The sequence below is a fragment of the Artemia sp. Qi Xiang Cuo genome, chromosome 13 (assembly GCF_049724085.1).
Source record: "Artemia sp. Qi Xiang Cuo chromosome 13, ASM4972408v1, whole genome shotgun sequence".
Lineage (NCBI taxonomy): Eukaryota > Metazoa > Arthropoda > Branchiopoda > Anostraca > Artemiidae > Artemia > Artemia sp. Qi Xiang Cuo.
Genome location: NC_142806.1, coordinates 35,336,480 through 35,353,997, shown reverse-complemented (window position 1 = coordinate 35,353,997; position 17,518 = coordinate 35,336,480). Strand labels below are relative to the sequence as shown.

At 32.9% G+C, this 17,518-nt stretch overlaps 1 protein-coding gene across 1 annotated transcript in view; it reads right to left on the bottom strand.

The window, feature by feature from the left end:
* LOC148945230 (uncharacterized) overlaps window positions 1-17,518 on the bottom strand; it is a 440,269-nt gene that overhangs the window by 232,883 nt on the left and 189,868 nt on the right. The window contains exon 3 of the mRNA XM_089098750.1: window positions 2,383-2,468. Within this exon, the coding sequence (XP_088954876.1) occupies window positions 2,383-2,468 (86 nt within the window). The remainder of the gene's footprint in view (window positions 1-2,382; window positions 2,469-17,518) is intronic.

Here is a 17,518-nt window from a genome sequence, read left to right as displayed (position 1 = left end):
CAATATTTCAACTCGAAACAGTAGTGGGAGATCTTAATTAACTTGGGATGCGTTCAGCTCGCTACAGTTACTAAAAAATGCTACCAACAAATCAATTTCTGATATTTTCCACTATTACAAAAATTTAAATAATCAACTAGGATTACTACCTTTCTTCATACTGCCTACTGCCTTTCTTTTATGAAGAAACAATATCAAATTCTGAAGGACTCCCAAAAAATGAAATGAAACCTTTCCGTTGAAAAATTGTGGTCACAAATTTCAAAATATTCGTCCTCAGCAATAATCAAAACATTTATTTAAATCAAACAGTTCGTGGTAACGAACAGTAAGTAAGGAGCGACTCGGGCTTATTGCAACCGATACTCTTAAGCCGTGATTTCCAACGTGGGGCATATGCCCCACCTATGGACCATGACAATATTTTGGTGGGTCATGGCCAGGACGTGCACTTTTCAGCTGACTTTACCTTAGAGCCTTTATATTAAAAAAAAACAAAAAACATTTTTCATGTAAATAGCGTCACATTCAAATGCACTTAAAGAACACAAAAACATGATAGTGTTGCAAGTACGTTATACATTATATAAAAAAGATATTCGTGTAACTAAACCCAGGTGACTGAGCTTCCGTACCATTGAACCCCATTTAACTGACCCCTCGTGCAATTGAACCCCCGTTTAACTGGACCTACGTGTAACAGCCCTATTTAACTAAACCCTCCTGCAAATGAACCCCACTTTAACTGGGCCCCTTGCTACTCAGCCCGTGTGCATCTCAACCCTATTTAGCTAAACCCTCGTTTGACTGAGCTCCCGTAAAACTCAGCCCAATTTAACTAAACCCTCGTTCAACTGGGTCCCCGTTTAAATCCACCCTCTTTTGACTTAACCCTTAAGTAACCAACCCATATTTAAATTAAGCCTTGTTTGACTGAAATCAACTCAAGGCCTAAGAATAGATTTGAACTAGTACCGATTACTACTAGTTTACTAGACTACTACTTGTGGATTCCTACTAGATTAGTAGTAGTACTGATTGAACTAGTATTGATTAGAAGCTCACAATAAACTTCTCGCTTCGTTCGGAGTTTCTTATTTATATTAACCATTTGGGCAAGCTAAACTAATTTGGACCAAAGACAAAGAACCTGCAGACCCGCGATTGCGACTTATTTCTGTCACTAGCAGCCAATGAAAACGCTTCTCTTTTCGGATGCTGCTTGCGTGTATCAATTAGTGCATGGCAAAGTTAATAATTACTCCATTAAGTAGGACTCTATATAGTTTCCATCAAAATGACCAGATTTTGGGGATACATGACTTTAAAAGATAAAATAAAGTATTATATGAACTACGTTCTTCTTGACTTAGACTTGTAATGTGTATAATTAACTGTGAAAAAAAAAGTTGTCTGTTTGAAAAAAGGCTCTCATGATGTTACTGAATAATCTTTTTTGAATATTAGTGAACAAATTTGTTCGCTGGGGAAGAATTACTAGTTAACGAAAGTTTTGTAAAAATATGTACAGGCAATAGGAACAAATAAGGTTGAAAAGGAGTTGTTAGTCAACAAAAAAATCGATCAAATCGACACCTTTACTTACCTGAGTAGCATTACTAATGGCAATGAATATTCAAAAAGTAGGATAGCCAAGACGCAGGTTGTTTTCTTTGGCACTTGAAAAAATTTGAAAAGACTATGAAGATAAGCGAACAAACTAAGACTAGGATGCTGAAAGCCACATCATTCACAGTGTGGCTCAGAAATGTTAGAGCATCGAAAGGCTGAGGAAGATATGTTAAATATTTCCAAGAGTAGATTTTTAAGGATAGTTTTGGGTACTCTTTGGACCGACTGCATATCAATCAATGAGCTGTACGAAAAAAATACGGTTTGATCCCACGGTCTAGGGGAAAAATGAAAGAAAGATTGAGACGGCTAGGCCAAATTTTACGGATGAATGTTGATGGATTTCCAAAGATTGCACTTTTTGGTCACTCATCTGGGAGTCAGGCCAAAAGCAGGAGTTCCTCCCATGGCTGTCTTACACCAAACGCACATGCACACATCTAAAGAGTGCACATTCACGAAAAAACCGACTTTAAAACATTACTGAGCAAAGCTGGGAGGGGGTGATTTCTGCGAAAAAAAACTGATAGCATATTTGAACGCAGCTTTAAAAGATCTGACTGAATTATATAATTCTTAAGCAAAAAAGCTCAAGTTTCTTCCTCAGTATCTCATCCTTGCTAACACAGACTAAAAAGCTACCTAATACCCCAATGACAAAAAATAAGCGTCATCGATTATAGCGAAAGCCTATTGCAAATTATCGTTTTCACAATTTAATCTAGGATCAGTGAAAGATAAATATCTTACCTTTCATTTCTGCAATGTTTGAAACTTGATCATTTGAAGATTTTGTGATTCCTTTTTTCTGTGATTTCCGAGAAACTGAACCACCCCTGTAAAACAAAACTTGCTTTTGCTTCTTATCGTTAAATCCAAACAATAATAAATTAAAGATGTGAAGTACCTCGGCAATCAGTAATAGTCGATATGAATTAGACCAATATGCCTTATAATACTCGTATCATTTCCGATTTAGCCAAAGGTCGTAACTATCGTCTCATCTTTAATCTTTTTTATTTCATTTTTCGGTCTTTTTAATATAATTTTACTCCCACTTATAATAATTATGTCGTCTTCAGTTCCTGGCATGATACGAAAAACGGTCAGAGATTAAATACAAATTTTTTTTTTCAACTAAAAGTAAGGAGCAGTATTAAAACTTAGGACGAACAGAAATTATTCCGTATATGAACTGCCCCTTCCTCAACCCTCGCTTCTTACATTAAAGTTTGACTTTTTGTCACAATTTTTAAGAGCGACTCCTGATGTATAAGGGCCGTTGAATTTGAAACAGAACTATTTCAAAGGACTTCAAGACTTTAGCGGAAAGAGCAACGTTTGAGGAAGGGGCAGCCCCCCTCTTACATGGCAAGATTTCTGTTTGAGTTGAGCTTTAATGCTGCTACTTACTTTTACTTGAAAAAACTTGTTTTGTTCAGAGAACCCTACTGTAGAGGTTTCAAGCTCCTATCTACAAAAATGTGGAATTTTCCATTTTTTGCCAGAAGAAAGATCACGGATGCGTGTTATTTGTTTTTTTTTTTTGTTTTTTTTCCCAGGGGTGATCGTATCGAGCCAGCGATCCTAGAATATGATGGGAGGGCACATTGGAAGGGAAATTAAAAGTTCTAGTTCCCTTTTTAAGTGACCAAAAAAAATGGAGGGCAACTAGGCCCCCTCCCACGCTCATTTTAAAGTCATCTGATCAAAATTTTAAGATAGCCATTTTGTTCAGCATGGTCGAAAATATTATAACTATGTCTTTTAGGATGACTTAATCCATCGAAGCCCCCAGGAGAAGGGCTGAAAGTTATGAACTTTACCCAATGTTAACATATAGTATTGGTTATTGGGACCTGGCTCAATGGTAACCGAAACTCTAGAAAACGGTATTTTGATACAAATAGATACATCAAAAGAATCGGACTTTAATGCTGATTTCAAATATATAAGTTTCATCAAGTTTAATCCTGCCCATCAAAAGTTTGGCTGATTTTCGAAAAAAGGGGGAAAGACCCCCTAAGAGTTATGGAACCTGAATGAAAATCACACCATCATATTCCGCGTATCAGAGAACCCTACTGTAGAGGTTTCAAGCTCCTATCTACAAAAATGTGGAATTTTGCATTTTTTGCCAGAAGAAAGTTCACGGTGCGTGTTTATTATTTTTTTTTTTTCCCAGGGGTGATCGTATCGACCCAGTGGTCCTAGAATGTCGTGGGAGGGCTCATTGGAATGGAAATTAAAAGTTCTAGTGCCCTTTTTAAGTGACAAAAAAATGGAGGGCAACTAGGCCCCCTCCCACGCTCATCGTTTTCCCAAAGTCACCTGATCAAAATTTTGAGATAGCCATTTTGTTCAGCATGTTCGAAAATATTATAAGTATGTCTTTTAGGATGACCTAATCCCCCGAAGTTCCCGGGAGGAGGGCTGAAAGTTAGGAACTTTACCCAATGTTAACATATAGTATTGGTTATTGGGAAGTATACAGTACAGACGTTAGTAGTAAGAGAGGTGCTGATTTCACGAGTGATTGCGTAATATGACTTACCACGGGGCAGTCACCTATACACTTTCACGGGTGATTGTGTAATAAGCCTTACCACGGGTCAAGCACCTATTACTACGAACGATACTTGTCCTACCAGACGGGTTTTCTTATACTTTGCGTACGTGCCCGTACCAAACAGGTTGATCATAATCTTTTCTGCTTAAATTTTTTTCTGGCAAAATTACCTTAATTTCTATTTCATGATAAACAGGTTTTTTTTTTTTAGGTTAAATCCGTGCTGGAAAAACAGGTGTATGTGTTTTGTTTTATTTAAATTAAATATTAGTACGAGACTTTAATTAAATGTTAATAGATTTTATTTTCAATTATCTGATTATAGGAAAAAAATGAGGGATGCATTTACATTATTGGAGATTAATGATGGAGCTAACAACAGTGATGTAATTACTTCTTTAGTTTACGAGATTTGCGAATTTTTTTTTTGTGAAAAGATATTTGCGAAAAGATATTTGAGTAGACGCTTACAAGGGGCATTGCTAGAAAGTATTCAATAGCTTAATTGAAAAGTAACGATAGAATGACATTGTGACTTGACCTAGCTTTACCTCGCCCATGTGGTCTTTATAATACTTAATTAACGTTTTAAAAATTTTTACAATTTAAAAAGAAAGGGATTAACAGTTTGAGGAGGGGGGTGGGGGGCAGCGCGGGGGGCGGTGCCCGAGGGGGCAGTAACCGAGTCGCCAGGGGCCCGGAGGTCGTTCTGGAAGCCCCGGGTGCCGGTACCCGGGGGGGGCAGGTGCACGGAGGGTCCCCCTTTTTTTTTCGTAAATCGGGCTCCCTGTTTTCAGAAACGCTTCACTATAAATAAGGCTATTGTGTCTTTCTGAACTTTCTGTGAGAGGCAGGGATAACTATTTAGTTTAAATAATTCTAGGAGGACTCGTGTTTTGTGGCTGGTGTGGAAAAATGGTACTGGTTAAATATTCGGGTAAAAATTCGACTATATATATGGCTCGTGAGTCTTTCTGAAGTTTCTGTTGGAGGCGGGGGTAAGTATTTAGTTTAAATATTTCTAGGAGGAATTGAGTTTTGTGGATGGTGTTGAAAAATGGTACGTGTTGAATATTTGTGTAAACATACGGCTAAGAAACGCTTCACTATAAATAAGGCTAGTGTGTCTTTCTGAACTGTCTGTGCGAGGCAGGGATAAATATTTAGTTTAAATAATTCTAGGAGGAATTGAGTGTTGTGGCTGGTGTGGAAACATGGTACTTTTTAAATATTCTGTTAATCATTCGACTAAAAATATGGCTAGTGCGTCTTTCTGAACTTTTTCTTGGAGGAGGGGGTAAGTATTTAGTTTAAATATTTCTAGGAGGAATTGAGTTTTGTGGATGGTGTTGAAAAATTGTACGTGTTTAATATTTGGGTAAACATACGGATAAGAAACGCCTCACTATAAATATGGCTATTGTGTCTTTCTGAACTTTCTGTGCGAGGCAGGGATAACTATTTAGTTTAAATACTTCTTGGCGGTATTGAGTGTTGGATTGTGGGTGGAAAAATTGTTCGTTTGTACGCTGTTGGGACACAGTAGAATAATTCGAAGGCGCTTGCAAATTTATGATACTTACCTTGGAGGCGGGGGTAATTCTTATTGATAATTAGATATATTTTTACTTGTTTGTTGGTTAGGGTTTGTACATTTTGACATTGTTGAATCTTTGGGTAATAATAATGTTAAGAAACGCTTCACTATAAATAAGTATATTGTGTCTTTCTGAACTTTCTGTGCGAGGCAGGGATAACTATTTAGTTTAAATAATTCTAGGAGGAATTGAGTTTTGTGGCTGGTGTGGAAAAATGGTACTTGATAAATATTCGGGTAAACATTAGACTATAAATATGTCTATTGAGTGTTTCTGAACTTTCTGTTTGAGGCGGGGTTAATTATTTAGTTTAAATAGTTCTATGAGGACTTGAGTTCTGTGGTTGGTATGGAAAAATGGTACTTGTTTAATATTAGGGTAAACATACGACTATAAATATGGCTATTGCGTATTTCTGAACTTTCTTTTGGAGGCAGGGGTAAGTATTTAGTTTAAATAATTCTAGGAGGACTTGAGTTTTGTTGATGGTGTTGAAAAATGGTACGTGTTGAATATTTGGGTAAACATACGGCTAAGAAACGCTTCACTATAAATAAGGCTATTGTGTCTTTCTGAACTTTCTGTGCGAGGCAGGGATAACTATTTAGTTTAAATAATTCTAGGAGGAATTGAGTTTTGTGACTGGTGTGGAAAAATGGTACTTGTTAAATATTCGGGTGGTTTTTCTTTACTTGATGGTCATTAAAAACGAAATTTTTTTGTTAAATAAGTAGTTTTTTTATATTTTAAAATAGCTTTACAGGGTTTGAGAGACTAAGTTTCCTTATTCAGTGTGGTTTTACTTTACTTTGTGGTCATTAAAAACGAAATTTTTGTGTTAAATAAGTAGTTTTTGCATCTTTTAAAAGAGCTTTAAGGGGATTGAGAGACTCAGTTGCCGGATTCCGTGTGGTTTTTCTTTACTTGATGGTCATTAAAAACGGAATTTTTTGTGTTAATTAAGTAGTTTTTGTATATTTTAAAATAGCGTTAAGGGGATTGAGAGACTAAGTTAAAGGATTCTGTGTGGTTTTCCTTTACTTTGTGGTCATTAAAAACTAAATTTTTGTGTTAAATAAGTAGTTTTTGTTTCTTTTAAAAGAGCTTTAAGGGTATTGAGAGACTCAGTTGCCGGATTCCGTGTGGTTTTTCATTAAATGATGGTCATTAAATACGAAAATTTTTTGTTAAAAAAGTAGTTTTTGTATCTGTTAAAAGAGCTTTACTGTGTTTGAGAGACTCAGTTGCCTAATTCAGTGTGGTTTTACTTTACTTGGTGGTCATTAAAAACGAAATTTTTGTTTTAAATAAGTATTTTTTGTATATTTTAAAAGAGCTTTACGGGGATTGAGAGACTCAGTTGCCGGATTCAGTGTTGTTTTTCTTTACTTGATTGTCATTAAAAACGTAATTTTTGTGTTAATTAAGTAGTTTTTGTATCTTTTAAAAGAGCTTTACGGGGATTGAGAGACTCAGTTTGCGTATTCAGTGTGGTTTTCCTTTACTTGGTGGTCATTAAAAACTAAATTTTTGTGTTAAATAAGTAGTTTTTGTATCTTTTAAAAGAGCTTTACGGGTATTGAGAGACTCAGTTGCCTGATTCCGTGTTGTTTTTCTTTTCATTATTGTAAATAAATACGAAAATTTTATGTTAAATAATTAGTTTTTGTATCTTTTAAAAGAGCTTTAAGTGGTTTGAGATAATCAGTTGCCTGATTCCGTGTGGTTTTTCTTTACTTGATGGTCATTAAAAACGAAATTTTTGTGTTAAATAAGTAGTTTTTGTATCTTTTAAAGGAGCTTTACGGGGATTGAGAGACTCAGTTTTACCTTGTCACAGTTACATTTTCATGATTTTGCAAAGTTCATTTTGAATTTCTTTCGTTGAAATGCAAGAGTTGGAATATTTCAGTAGTGTTTGGTTGTGGTTTACCTTGTCACAGTTACATTTTCTTGATTTTTCAAAGTTCATTTTGAATTTCTTTCGTTGAAATGCAAGAGTTGGAATATTTCAGTAGTGTTTGGTTGTGTGTTTTACCTTGTCACAGTTACATTTTCTTGATTTTTCAAAGTTAATTTTGAATTTCTTTAGTTGAAATGGAATATTTGGAATATTTCAGTAATGTTTGTTTGTGTTTTACCTTTATAAATTACATTTTAATGATTTTTAAAAGTTACTTTTTAATTTCTTTACATTAAATGCAATAGTTGGAATATTTCAGTATTGTTTGGTTTTGTTTTAACTTGTATCAGTTACATTTTCTTTATTTTTCAATGTTCATTTTTAATTTATATCGTTGAAATGCAATAGTTGGAATTTTTCAGTAATGTGTTGTTGTGGTTTACCTTGTCACAGTTTAAGTTTCTTGATGTTACATTTTCTTGATTTTTAAAAGTTAATTTTGAATTTCTTTCTTTGACATGGACGAGTTTGAATATTTCAGTAGTGTTTGGTTATGGTTTAACTTGTCACAGTTAAATTTTCTTTTTTTTTTCAAAGTTCATTTTGAATTTCTTTCGCTGAAATTCAAGAGTTGGAATATTTCAGTAGTGTTTGGTTGTGGTTTACCGTGTCACAGATACATTTTCATGATTTTTCAAATTTCATTTTGAATTTCTTTAGTTTAGAAGCAAGATTAGTACTATATAATTAGTGTTTGGATTTTTTTTACCCAGTAACAGTTAAATTATCTTGATATTTAATATTTAATTTTTAATTTATTTAGCTGAAATGCAAGAGTTGGAATATTTCAGTTGTGTTTGGTTGTGTTTTACCTTGTCACAGTTACATTTTCTTGATTTTTCAAAGTTAATTTTGAATTTCTTTATATGAAATTCTAGAGTTGGAATACTTAATTGTCACATTTAAATTTTATTGATTTTTCAATGTTCATTTTGAATTTATTTAGTTGAAATGAAAGAGATTGAATCTTTGAGTCTTTTTTGGTTTTGTTTTACCTTTTGTCATTTAAAGTTTCTTGTTTGTTCATTTTTATTGTTGTTTTTGTATAATTGTAATTAAATTGGTTGTATATTTAAATAGTTTTTTTGTTGGTTATTACATTTAAACAGTTAAATTTTCTTGATTTTTAAATGTTAATTTTTAATTTATTTATTTGAAATGAAAAAGTTGGAATATTTCAGTAGTGTTTGGTTATGGTTTAACTTGTCAAAGTTACATTTTCCTGATTTTTCAAAGTTTATTTCTGATTTCTTTCATTGAAATGTAATAGTTGGATTATTTAGGTAGTGTTTGAACGTGTTTAAACATGTCAAAGTTACATTTTCTTTATTTTTAAATGCCCATTTTGAATTTAATACATTTAATATCAAGATTTGGAATATTTAAGAAGATGTTTGTCGTGGTTTAACGTGTCACATATAAAGATTATTTTTTTTTCAAAGTTAATTTTGAATTTCTTTCGTTGAAATGCAAGAGTTGGAATATTTCAGTAGTGTTTGGTTGTGGTTTACCTTGTCACCGTTACATTTTCTTGATTTTTCAATGTTAATTTTGATTTTATTTCTTTGAAATGAAAGAGTTGGAATATTTAAGTAGTGTTTGGGTGTGGTTTACCATGTCACACTTACATTTTCTTTATTTTTCAAAGTTCATTTTTATTTTCTTTCATTGATATGCAAGAGTTGGAATATTTGAGTAGTGTTTTGTTATGGTTTACCTTGTCAAATTTAAATTTTATTTATATGTATTTTTTAATTTTGTTTTTCTTTAGTTTAAATTCTAGAGTTGGAATATTTCAGTAGTGTTTGGTTGTGGTTTACATTCTCACAGTTCATTTTTATAGATTTTTCAAAGTTCATTTTGAATTTATTTATTTGAAATGCAAGAGTTGGAATATTTCAGTAGTGTTTGGTTGTGGTTTACCTTGTCACAGTTACATTTTCATTATTTTTCAAAGTTCATTTTGAATTTCTTTCGTTGAAATGCCTGAGTTGGAATATTTCATTAGTGTTTGGTTGTGGTTTACCTTGTCACCGTTAAATTTTCTTGATTTTTAAGAGTTCAATTTGTATTTATTTAGCTGTCATTCAATAGCTGGACTATTTCAGGAGTGTTTGGTTGTGGTTGAACTTGTCACAGTTCCATGTTAGTGATTTTTCAATGTTCATTTTTAATTTCTTTCGTGGTAATGAACGAGTTAGAATATTTCAGTAGTGTTTGGTAGTGGTTTACCTTGTCTCAGTTACATTTTCTTGATTTTTCAAAGTTCATTTTGAATTTCTTTCCCTGAAATGAAAAAGTTGGAATATTTCAGTAGTGTTTGCTTGTGGTTTACCCTGTCACAGTTACATTTTCTTGATTTTTCAAAGTTCATTTTGAATCATTCAAGAAACGTGATTAAACACGTTTTTAAACTAAATGCTATTTGCATGCCGTTCCTTGGCACCTTTCCAAACGAGCGGGGATTCCCCGCTGGTTCCTACACATTGCAAAAAGTTAGCAGTACGAAAACTCCACATTTTCAACCAGACTGGTTTTTTAGACAACACCCCCCCAGAGATGACACACACACACATAGAACCGAGACACGCACAGACACGACAAACAACCAGAGTCATAGTGAGAGAGATATCAAAAAAGTTGGGTTGACCTAGGTTCACTTAGAGTGGCGCGCCACTCTAAGTGAACCTAGGTCAACCCAACTTTTGGATATCTCTCTCACTATGACTCTGTTTGTGTGTCGTGTCTGTGCGTGTCTCGTTTCTGTGTGTGTGTCATCTCTGTGGGTGTGTTGTCTAAAAAACCAGTCTGGTTGAAAATGTGGAGTTTTCGTACTGCTCACTTTTTGCAATGTGTAGGAACCAGCGGGGAATCCCCGCTCATTTGGAAGGTGCCAAGGAAAGGCATGCAAATAGCATGTAGTTTAAAAACGTGTTTAATCACGTTTCTTGAATGATTCAAAATGAACTTTGAAAAATCAAGAAAATGTAACTGTGACAGTGTAAACCACACGCAAACACTACTGAAATATTCCAACTCTTTCATTTCAAGTAAATATATTAAAAATGAACATTGAAAAATAAAGAAAATGTAAATGTGACAAGGTAAACCACTACCAAACACTCCTGAAATATTCTGACTCGTGCATTTCAACTATATACATTCAAAATTAAATTTGAAAAATCAAGAAAATTGAACTGTGACAAGGTAAACCACTACAAAACACTACTGAAATATTCCAACTCTTTCATTTCAACGAAATAAATTCAAAATGAACTGTGAAAAATCAAGAAACTTTAACTGTGACAAGGTAAACCACGACCACACACTACTGAAATATTCCAACTCTTGCATTTCAACGAAAGAAATTCAAAATGAACTTTGAAAAATCAAGAAAATGTAACTGTGACAAGGTAAACCACAATCAAACACTACTGAAATATTCCAACTCTTGCATTTCAATGAAATAAATTAAAATTTAACTATGAAAAATAAAGAAAATTTAACTGTGAAAATTTAAACAAAAACCAAACACTACTGAAATATTCAACCTCTTTAATTTCAACGAAACAAAATAAAAAAGAACAATTAAAAATATAGAAAATTTAAATTTGAAAAGGTAAACAATAACCAAACACTACTAAAATATTCCAACTCTTGCATTTCAACGAAGAAATTCAAAATGAACTTTGAAAAATCAAGAAAATGTAACTGTGACAAGGTAAACCACAACCAAACACTACTGAAATATTCCAACTCGATAAAAAAAACGAAAGTTCTAAGTTAATATAATAGAAAATAAAATAATATTGAACGGTGACAATGAAAACAACTCCCAAACACTACTGAAATATTCCAACTATTGAAAATACTAGAAAGAAAAAAACAGAGTCAATTTAACATAAAAGTACAATTACATGTTTCAATTTAAACCACAACCAAACAGTACGGACATAGACACATTATTGCTTTTTAATATTTGAAAATCAAAATAAACATTGAAGAAACAAGAAAATGAACCAGTTTAAAGTTCCAACGCATCAATACACTTCACAAAAATAACAAATCTAGAATATAAACTAAATACAAAAACAAAGAACAATTTAAAATCTAGACCATGTCAATGGGAAATGGTAAACAACAACCAAACACTACTGAAATATTACATCTCGTTCATTTAAACTAAATAAAATAAAAATTAACATTTAAAAAAAAAGAAAATTTAAATGTTAAAATGTAAAACCAAAAAAAAAAAAAACTTAAATAGTCAAACTCGAATTAAAACGATATAAATTAAAAATTAAATTTTAAAATTCAATAAAATTTAAATTTGACAATTTAAAAAAAAAACACAAACAACTGAAATATTCAAACACTTTAATTTAAACTAAATAAATTCAAAATGAAATTTTAAAAATAAAGAAAATGTAACTGATACACGTAAGTATTCCAACTCTTGCATGTCAGCGACAGAAATTAAAAATGAACTGAGAAATATCAAGAAAATGCAAATGTGAAAATGTAAAACACAACCAAAAAAAACTGAAATATTCCAACTCTTGCATTTCAGCGAAAGAAATTCAACATGAACTTTGAAAAATCAAAAAAATGTAACAGTGACAAGTTAAACCACTAACAAACACAACTGTATTATTCCAACTCTTGCATTTCAAATAAAGAAATTCAAAATGAACATTTAAAAATCAAGAAAATGTAAGTGTTACAAGTTAAATCACAAACAAACACTACTGAAATATTCCAACTCTTTCATTTCAGAGAAATAAAATCACAATTAACTTTTAAAAAATAAATAAAATGTAACTGTGACAAGGTAAACCACAACAAAACACAACTTAAATATTCCAACTCTTCCATTTCAAAGAAAGAAATTAAAAATTAACTTTGAAAAATAAATAAACTGTAAAATCAAGAAACTGTAACTGTGACAAGGTAAACCACAACCAAACACTACTTAAATATTCCAACTCTTGCATTACAACGAAATAAATTAAAAATGAACTTTTAAAAATCAATAAAATGTAACTGTGACAATTTAAAAGACAAAAAAACACTCCTTAAATATTCAAAATCTTGTATTTCAACTACAGAAATTAAAATTTAACTTTTAAAAAACAATAAAATTTACTTTATCAAGGTAAAACAAAACCAAACATTACTGAAATATTCCAACTCTTGCATTTCAACGAAACAAATTCAAAATGAACTTTGAAAAATCAAGAAAATGTAACTGTGACAAGGTAAAACACACACAACCACTACTTAAATATTCCAACTCTTGCATTTCAACAAAAGAAATTCAAAATGAACATTGAAAAATCAATAAAATGTAACTGTGACAAGGTAAACCACAACCAAACACTACTGAAATATTCCAACTCTTGCATTTCAACGAAAGAAATTCAAAATGAACTTTGCAAAATCATGAAAATGTAACTGTGACAAGGTAAAACTGAGTCTCTCAATCCCCTTAAAGCTCTTTTAAAATATACAAAAACTAATTATTTAACACAAAAATTTCGTTTTTAATGAGCATCAAGTAAATAAAAACCACACGGAATAAGGAAACTGAGTCTCTCAATACCATTAAAGCTCTTTTAAAAGATACAAAAACTACTTATATAACACAAAAATTTAGTTTTTAATGACCATCAAGTAAAGAAAAACCACACGGAATCAGGCAACTGAGTCTCTCAATACCCGTAAAGCTCTTTTAAAAGATACAAAAACTACTTATTTAACACAAAAATTAAGTTTTTAATGACCAACAAGTAAATAAAAACCACACTGAATCCGGTAACTGAGTCTCACAATCCCCGTAAAGCTCTTTTAAAAGATACAAAAACTACTTATTTAACACAAAAATTACGTTTTTAATGACCATCAAGTAAAAAAAAACCACACGGAATTCGGCAACTGAGTCTCTCAATCCCCGTAAAGCTCTATTAAAAGATAAAAAAACTACTTATTTAACACAAAAAATTCGTTTTTAATGACCACAAGTAAAGGAAAACCACGGAATTAGGCAACTGAGTCTCTCAAACCCTGTAAAGCTCTTTTAAAGATACAAAAACTACTTATTTAACACAAAAATTTCGTTTTTAATGACCATCAAGTAAAGAGAAACCACACGGAATCCGGCAACTGAGTCTCTCAATACCCGTAAAGCTCTTTTAAAAGATACAAAAACTACTTATTTAAAACAAAAATTTAGTTTTTAATGACCAACAATTAAAGTAAAACCACACAGAATACGGAAACTGAGTCTCTCAATCCCCGAAAAGCTCTTTTAAAAGATACAAAAACTACTTATTTAACACAAAAATTACGTTTTTAATGACCATCAAGTAAAGAAAACCACACGGAATCAGGCAACTGAGTCTCTCAAGCCCTATAAATCTCTTTAAAAAGATACAAAAACTCCTGAGATAACACAAAAATTTTGTTTTTCATCACCACTAAGTAAAGAAGTCCCCACGGAATCAGGTAATGGAGTCTATCACACCCTGGAAAGCTGTGTTGAAAGATACACAATCTAAGGATTTATCACACAATTATCGTTTTTAATGACAATCAAGAAAAGAAAAACCACCCGAATATTTAACAATTAAAATATTTCCACACCCGACACAAAACTCTCGAAATAATAGAAATTATTAATCTAAGTATCGAGCCCTGCATCGCAGTTAAAGTATGGAAAAACTAGATATCATTCTTTAACGTTTAGAGTTTCTGTACAGTAGTTGTAAAAACAGAGTACAAACTTCTACATTGTAAAAACACGACACACAAATAACTTAATAATATACTACTGCATTAACAAAACTTATAAACTAAACCAACATAAAGATCAGAAAGACTCAATAGCCTTATTTATAGTCGAATGTTTACACTAATATTTAACATGTACCATTTTTACACACAAGCCACAAAACTCAATTCCTCTTAGAACTATTTAAACTAAATACTTAACCTCGCCTCCAACAGAAAGTTCAGAAAGACGCAAGAGCCATATTTATAGTCGACTGTTTACCCGAATATTTAACAAGTACCATTTTTCCCCACCAGCCACAAAACTCGATTCCTCCTAGAATTATTTAAACTAAATAGTAACCGCTGCCTCGCACAGAAAGTTCGGAAAAACACAATAGCCTTATTTATAGTGAAGCGTTTCTTAGCCGTATGTTTACCCAAATATTCAACACGTACCATTTTTCAACACCAGCCACAAAACTCAATTCCTCCTAGAATTATTTAAACTAAATACTTACCCACGCCTCCAACAGAAACTTAAGAAAGAAGCAATTGCCTTATTTATAGTCTAATGTTTACCCGAATATTTAACACTTACGATTTTTCCACACCAGCCACAAAACTCAATTCCTCCTAGAATTATTTAAACTAAATAGTTATCCCTGCCTCGCACAGAAAGTTCAGAAAGACACAATAGCCTTATTTATAGTGAAGCGTTTCTTAACCGTATGTTTACCCAAATATTCAACACGTACCATTTTTCAACACCATCCACAAAACTCAAGTCCTCCTAGAACTATTTAAACTAAATAATTAAACCCGCCTCCCAGAGAAAGTTCAGAAAGACTAACTATACATATTTATAGTCGAATGTTTACTAGAATATTTAACACGTACCATTTTCACACACCAGCCACAAAACTCAATTCCTCCTAGAAGTATTTAAACTAAATAGTTATCCATGCCTCGCACAGAAAGTTCAGAAAGACACAATAGCCTTATTTATAGTGAAGCGTTTCTTATCCGTATGTTTACCCAAATATTCAACACGTACCATTTTTCAACACCATCCACAAAACTCAAGTCCTCCTAGAAATATTTAAACTAAATACTTACCCCCACCTCCAACAGAAAGTTCAGAAAGACGCAATAGCCATAATTATAGTCGAATGTTTACCCGAATATTTAACAACTATCATTGGTCCCCACCACCCACAATACTCGATTCCTCCTTGAATTATTTAAACTACATAGTTATCCCTGCCTCTCACAGAAAGTTCAGAAAGATACACTAGCCTTATTTATAGTGAAGCGTTTCTGAAAACAGGGAGCCCGAGTTACAACAAAAAAGGGATACCCCCCGTGCAACTGAACCCCCTTTTAACTGAACCCGTGTCTAACCGAAATCCCTCCGTGCCACTGTATCCTCTTTAACTGAACCCTCGTGCCCCGCCCCCCGCTATGCAACCCCGGCCCCGCCAACAAAAGTACACACATTTAAGTTTTAAATGTAAAAAAATTTCAAAAGTTACATACGGTATAAACATACAAAAAACGCCAGGTAAAGCTATGTCAAGTAACAATGTCATTCTATCGTTACTTTTCAATTAAGCTATTGAATACTTTCTAGCAATGCCCCTTGTAAGCGTCTACGCAAATATCTTTTCGCAAATATCTTTTCGCAAAAAAAAATTCGCAAATCTCGTAAACTAAAGAAGTAATTACATCACTGTTGTTAGCTCCATCATTAATCTCCAATAATGTAAATGCATCCCTCATTTTTTCCTCTACTAATATCCTTGCAAATAAAAACTATTCTCTTTGAATTCAAGTCTCTTACTAATCTGTAATGTAAAGAAAAATAAAAATATACACCTGTTTTTCCAGCACGGATGTAACCTAAAAAAAAAAAACCTGTTTATAATTAAATATAAATTAAGTTAATTTTTCAAGAAAAAAATTGAGGCAGAAAAGATTATGATCAACCTGTTTGGTACGGGCACGTACGCAAAGTATAAGAAAACCCGTCTGGTAGGACAAGTATCGTTCGTAGTAATAGGTGCCTGACCCGTGGTAAGGCATATTACGCAATCACCCGTGAAAGTGCATAGGTGACTGCACCGTGGTAAGTCATATTACGCAATCACTCGTGAAATCAGCACCTCTCTTACTACTGACGTTTTCAGGGGAGATTTTTCCTGGTGGGGGGGGGGGGTCGGGCAGGGACGTACGCAGGGGGGGGGGGGCTCTGGGCCCAGCCCCCCCCCACCGCCGAAATCTCACGATTTTTTTCATTTTCCCATAATTCCCCCCCCCCCCAGAAACAAATCCCCCCCCCAGAAACAAATTCCTGCGTACGTGCCTGGGGTCGGGGGCTATATAGGAGGATCTTTCCATGAAGGAAGTTTTCATGGGGGAAGGGACATTGCTATGAAGAGGACGCCGGAGTTCCCAACATTATTTAAAAAAAGATCAGAAATTAAATATAAAAAAACAAGTTTTTCAACTGCAACAGCAGCAACATCAAAACTTTAAACGAACAGAAAATATTACATATATGATTGGGTTCACCCCCTAGTCAATACCTCACTCTTTAAGCCTGAGATTTTTTAGTACTTTCATAAGAGCTATTTATTCTAATTAACGGCCTTTGTGATTAAGTGGTCATTTTTAAAGAATTGGAACAAAATTTGAACTTTCGCTTAAAGAGCAAGTTATTGACTAGGGGGCGAACCCCCTAATGTATGTATTAAAAAATATATGAATATAGAAGTTCCTTACGTAAGTTCATTCGTAAGTTACGTATATTTATTACTAATAAAAACCTTCGTAAATAAAATGAAACAAGTTTCGATAAAGCAATTTAACCAAATAAAAGTAAACTAAAATGAAAATTTTGTTTTAATTATTAAGATAGGCCTACAGTGAGCCAAGATCAAAACCTGCATTTATTCAAAAACGTTCAAAAATTAAATAAAAAAATAA